Here is a 10,854-nt window from a genome sequence, read left to right on the forward strand (position 1 = left end):
ATATTGAGCTGATTTTTGGTATGTGAGTGTATCTTGATTAGTTACAGATCAAGTTTTTCCGCTTCATTGTTTTTTGACGGAATTACGACCTTTTCAATTTTTAAGGGTTTTCTGCAATTTATTTCTAAACGCTTGCAGATATTGAGCTGATTTTTGGTATGTGACTTTACCTTGATTAGTTATAGACTAAGTTTGCATTTCGTTCCGTTTCAATGATTTTTGACGGAATTATGGCATTTTCAATTTTTAACGGGAACCAGATTACACTTGCCGGTAGGGGATTAGTATTGCTAATGCAATACTCTTAGAATGCTCGTTATACATGTAATTCTTTCATATTAAGTAAGCGAATAGTACCACTGGTCATTTCTAGTGATAAGCATTTTCTTAATATATCCCTCTGGGGCGCATATGATTTACTTACGTAATTGATAATTTTGATAACTTTTCAAATAAAACATATTTTATCCTATAAATCTTCTATACAGTCGATCATTTAATGTTTTTAAAAAGGTTATTTCAAACAGGAAATGAATCCACAACAAAGAAAATTGTTCAATATCACAGGAGTTTACTCGGTTACTCTATCCATACAATTCTATATATATATATATATATATATATATATATATATATATATATATATATATATATATATATATATATATATATATGTTAATACCCAAGATGATAATTATACAAATTCCTTAGAAATAAGAATAAAAGGATTTACTTATTTATATTACTTTCCGTTATCTTCTTACTTCTCTATTTACAAAAAATGTTAAAAACAACAACACCAAGCATTGAATTAATGTTAAAAACAACTGCACGCTTGAACCTTGCTTGTGTCTTGGTATAAATGTTTAAGCTGCAGTCAAAATCAATGCCTTTATTTACAAAAATGAAACAAAATATCTTTAATGTTCATTTATTTCAAAGTTTTGTAAAAATTACAATAAAATGAATGCCAAATAATGTAAGTATTACAAGTGAAATCATGATTACCTTAATCATATCATAAACTTTTCAATAACTAGAATTATTTTCATTTTTTGCTTACCACTTCTGTACATTCAATGCACCGTCATGCAATATCAGATAACACGATATTTCAAGGTCTTCTTCAGAAGAATACAAATAGTTGTTTAAATCTTGTTAAAATAAAATGATGATGAGGAACATTGTCTAGATATTTTTTGAATGACCCTCGTATTATCCGATAAAATTCATTAAGGTCAGTCTAGTTTTAAGTTTTGGATTACTCAATAGATATTTGTTAATCGTTGTGATTTACATTTCCTCATCACAGATATCTAGTGTTTCATGTGAAATTAATTTATAGGGAATGGCTTTTTGAAAAAAAAAATATATAAAAGAATACAGTAAACTATAGTTTCCTCTTGTAAATCCTTAGATCATTATAAACCAGAGTAACACCGTTTTTGAAATTTGATTTTTTTACTATATTGCAGTGAATATTCAAGGTTTCACAGTTTTTTTTACTATGAAATTCAAATTGAAAAACTTTCTTGCTCTTTAACTTTCAAATGTCATTTTTTTCCAATTCAAAATGACTAATTTTAGATTCAAACTTTAGTTTTAAATACAAACATCAAAGATATCAAATGCTAGACATATTATAATCCTCTAAAAAAAATCCAACGCATCATAATAATTCAAAGCACCAAAATATCATTGTAAAATCAAAGTACATCTACATGCTAAATCAAAAATCGCAGTATACCAATATAACTACATACTTAACGTATACTTTTCGTTAGCTGTACCAATTTTATTAAGTACGTTCCGTTTCAAGTAAATTCAAACAAGTGTTTTATTTGTTCGTGATGCATAATTTGTACAGTTAAAAGTAGAGTAGAAACGACAACATTTCACTTGAAACATTTCAAGTTACTTTATTACAAAAAAAAAAAAACAAAAACAATATATATTGCTTATAGCAATAACTGTGAGCACCTTTCCTTTTCACGTTGACAAATATGTAAGTACATTTGACATACGTACAGGTTCCAGGTGGAATGTTTTTGATTGGGTCCCATCATTTCCAACAATAACACTTCCTTATTTTGTACATGCCCTTTTGCAAAGTATGGCCAAAAAACAAACAAAAAAAAAAAAACATAAGAGGCATCTAATTCGTTACCATAATCGTTTTCTTTTGCTACACAAACATTTCCTTTGTTCGCTCACCCTTTTCATATCAAGAAATATCAAAAAACGGATGTTTTTTTCCATCGACAGATTGAAATGTCTCGTTTTCATACAGGCTTGTGGAAACTCCTGTAATATTTTTCCTGCAAGTGTTATTCTGACTGAATCACTTGTTGTTGAATAAGACCTCGACAGAAAGTAGTATGTCTTTAATGTTTCGATCAAGTAATTTGTCGTCCAATACTTTTTCGTAATCTTCACACACCGGTGATTCTATGCTTTCTTGTCTTTCAAAGGTTGGCTGTCTCATAACAGCTATGCTGGCGGATTTCTTAGACAGACCAGAATTAAAAGCTATAACATTATTATCGGGAAGTTGACCTACACTGGCACTGAATATAGGATTCTTTCCTGACATTCTGAAGTTTTTTCTTCGCCTTGTTAAAGCCTCTCTTGGATCCAGGTGTATTGGACATTCTTTTGGTGGCAATAACACCGTGTGCTCTGAAATATCTTCCGAATCCAATCCCGTTCCATCTCTCTGGTCATCATCGCTAAAGGTTGTCTGTCGATTTGATAAAGGGACAACCAGTCGATGTTTTCCATCGCCCTCTTCCTCATCACTTGAAGTTGCCTGTCTGCTCAAAACCGGGATAGCAAGCCTGTATTTTCCATCGTTGGATGCTGTTTCATCTTCATCACTAAATGTCGTCTGTCGGCTACTAAAAGGGACGCTTAGCCGTGATTTTATGTCAACAAAATCATCTGATTTTCCTGAGCGACTCATTTGAGATGTTTCTGCGCTAGTATATGAATCACATGATGTCGAGTGTTGACTCCAAGCTGTTCGTTTTTCTCTGGCCTGTGCACATGCTTTTTTAATTTCTTCAACATGGGTGGATTTATCAGGCCCATAGTTTTCTTCATTTGAAGCCATTTCAAGAAGCCAAGCCATTAACTTGTCATAAGAGTCGATTTCTTGTTCGTCAGCATCTTCTAATCTTTGTAAAATTTTTGCTGAAAAAAAATTATTCAAATGTGTTTGTAAATGAAAAAATCATAAAACACTTCAAATTATTAAAATAACATTATACTTGTGAAGATCTTTATACATGTAGTTAAACAGAAAAAAAAGCATTGGGTATCTATACATCTTTGTATCTAGTGTAAGCTTCATGATCACCCGACGTATTTTATACCCTTCTTATGCTAGCCATGAAAGTTGCAATATTTCGTGAGTATTTCATGAATGATGTTTATATTTGAAAAAAAAAAACAGAAAGTAAAACCAGTGAAAAGTAATTAGTATAAATTATGATAATTTCCTACAAAGAATACCTTTCCGGTACAGAGTAATGTTATAACGGACACAACCAAGACTTACATTTCGTCGGAAAACTTCATAGAGCAACTTCGAGATTATTAGAAATATTTAAATATCTTATCTGATATAGCATAATGCACATAATGCAGATACATGGAGATATATATCGTTCTACGCAATTAATAACAATAAATCAAAAGGCAATAGACCTAAATAAACAAGAATGCCTAGCACTTCAATCTCTTAATCTTCCTTTTAATTATTATATTCAGGGACTTGCAGGAAGAAACTGTTGGACAAGATTAAACATGAGGATCCTTGTATATATCAAAAAATTTAGTTTATACAGTCTATTTTAGCCATTCTAAGGAGAAATATTTTTTTAAGATTCTTCATTATTCTATGCTTTACATGAACATAGTCAATTCTATTAGAGGCTTATCAAAGTCCTATCTACCAACTGCAATAATTTCAAACTCGCTACAAAAAATACATTTCACCAAACTGTGTGCTTGACGATCCTCTGAAACGGCTTTAAGACATTCTAACGTATTTATTAGTAAAAGTTGTTGTGCTCCCACCCTGAGCAATATGGTCAGGAATTGAACAAGACTTGGTTGAAATACATGCTTGCATTTAATTCGCACAAATTATGCTTTGTTCTCCTTTTCCTACATTGTAATGTGTCTAATTTGAAATTGACAATAGGTTCTAGCCTGGATTCAGGTCTTTCTGTTAAAATAATTTATAAGATAGGTTATTATTGGTTTCATAGACTTGATTTTTTTGTTCTTTTTCTTTAATATCGCCTGCACATATATCTATTAAATTCTGACCCCACCCCCGCTGTTGCTCCAACCTAGTTCCAATTAAATTTTAGAACTATAATAAGGAACATGTATATTTTATGCTTGTAAACGCATTACTTTTTTCATTTTTAAGTAGAAAAGCAGGAATTTTTATTTTTTAAGCAGGAACCGCGCATTTTTCCGGTGTAGAAAGTTAAAATCATGAATCGACAGTTCTAAAATTTTATGCAAAACATGATGTCGGAAACAATTTGGCATTTGGTAGAAAAAAAAAAAAAGAGATAAGTATGACGGGAAAAACTGTAACGCAAAGAATTTTGCATTCAATTGTGACAAAGAAGAAAAAAAGTAGGTACGACGGAAATAGAAACTGTAACGCAAAAAATTGAAAACGTGCATATCAATATAAGCGTTAAATTTACTCAATTATACGAAAGTATATCAAAATAATATGTTTTCCCATAGATATGAAATATTTCAGTCAGCTTGATATCAAGAAGCATGCTTTGTAGAGAAGGTTCAACAAAAATGTCCAGAGTCTAAAATAACGTGCCAAAATAAGTTCCAGCCGTGTTTCGAGGGGTAAAATTCAAAATGTTTTTGTCTATTGTAAAATGTATTAAGTATGCATAATGTGCTTATGAAAATAGTCAGAATGAATGTCAAATTAATTTACTCAAATAATGAATATCTTTCACAGTATTTGAGATTCAACATATTTTTCTATTCAACAAAATTATGACACAATTCGTTTTGCTTCAATTTACATGTAATGCACGAAAATGCGTTCAAGAGTAATCTATTCTTGAACTGGAAGGAATAAATTAAAAAGGCTGAAGACAACGAACAGTGATCATAAAAACTACTAACAATACAAATATGTGAACAGGTCATAAACATGGACCTCTGAAAATTCCAGAGGTGGGATCAGGTGTCTAGGAGGAGTAAGCATCCCCTGTTGACCGGTCACACCCACCGTGAACCCTATGCAAGATCAAGTAGACGGAACATTCCGTAGTCAAATTTAGTAGAAAAACAAAGGCATAACAATTGGTATGAAACAGGTCAGCCAAAATACGACCTAGTGATGAATTTACGGAATGCTGACTTTCAACGAGGTTGTTGAAATTCCTTCAAGAATAACTTGTGTGAGTAGCCTGCCTCGGTTTAATAATTGATCTTACTCAGAATATGTTCTTCAGTAGCGAATAAATTGGAAGACATAAACACCAATTGCAGGTGATAGCGGAATATTACTATATAAATAAGGAAAGTTGACGATGGAAAAGCTGGTCATCTCGTTTGTCATACAGTTTAGTTGTTAGTTGGCCTTTGTCGTCTATAGTCAGTAAAACATCCAAATATGAAACAGATGTGGCAGACAATGTGGTGTCTTTTCTTTCATATCGAAAAAGTGAGAAAAAAAATACAATGTAGACCGTTAGATAAAATAATGATATAATGGGCCACTAGTAGCATTATTGCAAGCATTACCTCAAACCATCCTAAGCGCTATTTAAGTGTAACGTTTTATTTTGAAAATGTCTTTAACATCACAAGTAACGTATACACACATATCAACAAAACTTAAGAATCATCTTCCTTCATTTTGAAGTAATTGGTGCATTTTATAAACACGAAAAATATGTGCTTCAAGACAATTAATACAATATCGAGCGGCCCACACTATAACTCGTTTAGATCTGAATAGCTACGAGAGGCATTCTACAGCACACATACCATCCTCTGATAGCGAATGACCCTTTCTTCAACAACTTACCACTGGGTATCAGAAAATACAATTGTATAGTTTTATTGTGCACTTTAAGGTCCCATATCAATATATGCATAGCAGCTGACTTGCTGCATCCAGGATATTCCACAAAGTCGCAAAAAAGATTTCTGAGGTAAAGGTCATGTTTTGGCTTCTGTTATTTGTGCATGTATCTTACCTTGCATTACAGTTCTTTGCACGGCAAATGTGCTGGGTAATGCTTTTGGAAGACTATTTTTACAGCTTCTATTAATAAATGTTTGTTTTGGTTTCATTCTGATACTTTGTGATACTGGGTCATACTCTAATCGAATCCTGTCATCCTTACCGTTTAATTGCAATCTTGATGTGCGGTGAAAATCTATTCATCTATATTTCGAGCAAAACATGTAGATTAATTTTATGCTTAAATTATTTACATGTTCGTTGTCTTTCCTGCACAGTCTTATTTGATGCTTTTTGTTTTCTACATGTATATATCGTTCTTAATATTTTTCATCTTTTTATTTCTTGCAATTGAAATGATGGAAAAACTATTGAAGACGAATATAAAACAAAAATAAAGTATTGTATATTCATGTATTCTGGTCGTGTAAGTTTCAGGATTATTCAACTGAAAGAAAAAGCTGATTATTTTCTACAAATATCTTATTTTATACCAGTCATGAAAGTCTTGTACAACAGTTCGTGAGTAAACATATGATTTATTGATGCTTTTTGGTTTATATTTAGTAAAAAAAATCAAAATTAATTGAAACATAAGAGTTGTTACAAAATGTCATACATCATTTAACTATTCCCAGAAGAGTAATTTAATAGGGGCCATTACCACGACTTTGATGCTTGCAATAGATTTTATCGGGTAACTTCACAGAGTGACGTTGGAGTTCGATATAACACGAATAATAAAGTTTCGCTTAATCTGAGAATTATTATTGAGTTTATATTCCTATAAAATAGAGGAACGTTTTATACGTGTTTAAACACATGAATATGCATTTTTAAAGAGGATGAATTAAGAAAGCCATGAACCCAAGGTGTTTATTCAAGCTGCCTCGATCGAACTCCGAATTCCTACTCTAAAAACGGCTAGTCAATAGGAACACTGAGACTGTATCCAAAAGGATAGTTGGACAAGATTTAAAAAAAACATCATGTCTCACGAGTGAATAAGTTCAATATCCAACTACAATCTCCAAAACATTAAATTTTCTGTTATTACATTTTCTTCGTTTTCCTTTTGACCCTATTTCATGTAGCTAAGTTAACCTGGCTCCAGGATTATGAAACACATTTCAAGTTAAGTAAAATTTTCAGTCACCTGTAAGAAGTTAATTGTCAACTTGATCTATAAATTTGAAGATAACACTTTGGTTAAGCAATATTTTAAAAAAAAATCTGACTTCTACAACAACATCTCCATACATAAAGATTTTGAATTAAGCTTAAGATTTTCATGATCCCAGGGAATGGCAGTTATTTTTACACTGAGAAACATTTTCATAATGTTAAAATAATACGTATCTTTGAAAAAATCAATTTTATTCAATGATAAATTTCAATATTTATGTTGAGTGTTGACTAATGTCTTTCATATAAATTGTAAGGCCATTATTTTCATACTGAATTAACTGTGGAATTCTCCGTTTACCCGATCATGACAAGGAGCACACAGCGGGTGTGAAAGGTCGACAGGGGATGCTTACTCCTCCATGGTACCTGATCCCACCTCTGATGCTTTTATAGGTCCGTGTTTGCTCTGTTCACAGTTTGTATTGTTTCAATGAATTTTTGAGCATGATTACTGTTCGTTATCTTTATATTTTATGTAATAAAATGAGGTATTTGGTTATTGATAAGAATACGCTAAAAAAAAAAAATAAGGTTTAGGAGAAATTAGCGACAAACTATACAATTTATTATTTTTGACTACATGAGAAGTGTGAATAATGGATGTAGATGAGTGAGTGAGAACGTATTTCATAGATGTAAAAATGTACAATTTCTTTATTAATTACCATAAAGATATAAATAAAAAAATATATACTTTTTTCAATATCTAACTTGACCAATTAACCTAACTAGTAGGTTATTACTTAATTTAATAATAACCTACAATTTTTTAGCCTTATAAATTCAGCATGAATTAATGGCTTTGATCATTATTATCTTCCCTTGAAAAAAAAAGGCGTGACATTCTATTTGACCAAATTTCAATCCTCTCTACTGTCATGTTGTAAATTTTGAATTTACCAGGTGGCAGTAAATACAAAATATACAACCCGGTAAATTTAAAACTTACAACATGACACTACACAAGGATGTTTTGTTGCGAGTTTTGTTGACATTTGCCCATTGATTCCAAAGAAGAAGTCGAAATTTTGAAAAATGTGCAGACGCCGAAAAAAAAATGTGTTCAGAAAAGCTCGCTTGAGCTATCATCTCAGGTGCATGAGCTAAAAAAAATATAGACCTCTGACATGTAGATCACCTAAACTACATGCATGTACAGTCAGTAACTTTTTCTCGTCTGTTAGGTTAGTGACAAATAATTATTGGTAAATAAACTCCCCTTTTCACTATCTATTCGGATAAAAAAAAATCCAGCTAATTGTTCTTAAGCACTGATAACTCCTACATAGTGGGTAATCAGTTGTATTCTTCCAATAAACAAAAAATCAAAACAATCTACAAACGTCGTGTTCCTTTATTCGCTAGCCGAGATTAGTGTACATAGATCCTGTTGTTTACCTTTAATCATTCACGAGCTGTGCAGTCTTATGTCTGAACGGTGCAAAATGAATATGAAACAGAGAAAAAAAATCAATGTCTAGTGGTTCCGTTTTAGATTTCCTGTCTGCTTTGGTCTCTTCACAAACAATACAACTGAAACTTCGTAAATTCAGCATATTAAGAAATCGTAATTTTCTATCACATTTTTATCTTATGTGCCCATATGATTAAATGATTTGCACACTCAATACAACACATCCAAAGGAAACAAGCAGGACAAAATCAAATATTAATCATGATTACACATGTACTGTATCTGATGGAATGTAAAGATCTATAAATCAGAAAAGAGAATTCTAGAAAGTCAATTTGAATGAACAGGCAAGTAAATAAATAGATTTGTTTCCTGGAGCTATTAGAATATATGTACCTCATTAACGGTGCTACACCATATAGAGATGTCAATCTCCTCTATACGATCGGGTTTTTTTTTCGATCAATGTTTATAAAGCCTGTTCCAGATAGCCATGAAAACAAAATTGGCAAGATTTTTCTACCACCTAAATAATTGAGAGGTATACCGGAGTTTACTATGTTATCCAAAATATATAATTAATAATAATGAATAAATAAAAATAAATAAAAGTTAGTTACCAGCATAGGATAGAATTTGGGTTCAAAATACTTGCTTAAAAGTGTATTTAGCATTTTTTAACCAGCGACTTTACAACGATAACATAAGAATAACATATTGCGTTAGTACGTACTTAGCTGTTTCATAAATTCTTCAGGAAATTACCCATCTAGTTTGACACATCTGAAAATATCACTATTATGTGCATTAGCAAATAAATATATCGTCTGTTTGTCTTCATTTTCAGAATTTCTAAAATGCAACAAAGCTGGTCCGATGCATTTAGGCAATGCCTGCATAAAAAAGGGTTGTGGAGGTGGTCAAGTTTTCATATTTAACATGTACAACCATGGTTTGTTTATCTGATTCACTGTTCCATGTTTATGATATAAACATTTCTTATCCAGTAGAGAAGCCGAGCCAAACATCCAAGGTAACATGTTCAAGGTCCCGAAAGACACCTCTGTATGATGATCTCTATCCGATAGAGACCTTGATAAAGGGGTATTCTTTCTTAAAGACACAAAATACATAGCTTTCTATCAAATATACTTTTCTCGTGTTATCAAACCTACTTAAAGCGAAAGAAATGTACAAAAAATAAAATAAATCTGAAATACTATGAAGATTTGCTCAGGAACTTTTCACAATGGACAGAAAAACTCGACTGTACTAATTTTCTGTTGTACAATACTTTATTATAAAGTTTATATTAAGGGTAACAAATGATTTAGATATCCTCCTATAGTTTCGACAAATAAATTGTGAACATTATAAACATGTAATAATTATTTACTATATGTACTTTACTCTTCCTCGAGAAATTCTTACCTTCAAGCATTTAATTTGGTCATTGGTAGCAAACATAATATCATGATATTATGAGCATTACTTTTAATAACATAAAAACTGAACAATCACTTAAACAAAAAAAAAGGATTTGTATTAAAACAATGCATACCTTCTTCGCCCTCCATTTCAAATTTTCCTGACGGTTTCCCTAATTTCTTGCTTCCTTGGTTTCCCATTATACAGATTCACGTGTAGTTCGTATAACAATAATTAACAGCACGGCACAAGAGGGTTTTCATTCATAAACCTCCTGACATCAATAAGAGAATGCAGCAGTCGTGATCCGATCTATATATACGTCTGACTTCGCTACGGGAGATACAACCGATGCATTATACGCAGTGTTAACAGAGGCGTTTTACAATCGAATTCCCGTCGGTGATGTGACGTCATTAATTTGAAAAAAAAATTGCTTTTCTTTATTTACATTTGTTACAAATTTATATCTTTCATCAGTAATTAGTGCGTAAAACTCTTGAATTCGTTCATTTTACAATTCTTGGAGAGTCAAGAAGGTTAAAATCAGTCTTTTCAATTACAATCAGCAGAAAAT

General features: G+C 31.6%; 1 protein-coding gene across 1 annotated transcript; it reads right to left on the reverse strand.

Annotated features, from left to right (window-relative positions):
- Nucleotides 1-1,987: 1,987 nt before the first annotated feature.
- On the reverse strand, nucleotides 1,988-10,659 carry LOC133183711 (uncharacterized). Its single transcript, XM_061318634.1, has 2 exons — nucleotides 10,411-10,659; nucleotides 1,988-3,192 (listed from the first exon to the last, which is right to left on the reverse strand). The coding sequence occupies exons 1-2, from the start codon at nucleotides 10,475-10,477 to the stop codon at nucleotides 2,342-2,344; spliced, it is 918 nt and encodes a 305-aa protein (XP_061174618.1). The 5' UTR covers nucleotides 10,478-10,659; the 3' UTR covers nucleotides 1,988-2,341.
- Between the last annotated feature and the right edge of the window lie 195 nt (nucleotides 10,660-10,854).

This window comes from Saccostrea echinata, unplaced genomic scaffold (assembly GCF_033153115.1).
Source record: "Saccostrea echinata isolate AGI-Se365-2 ecotype Australia unplaced genomic scaffold, CSIRO_AGI_Sech_v1 ptg000009l, whole genome shotgun sequence".
NCBI lineage: Eukaryota > Metazoa > Mollusca > Bivalvia > Ostreida > Ostreidae > Saccostrea > Saccostrea echinata.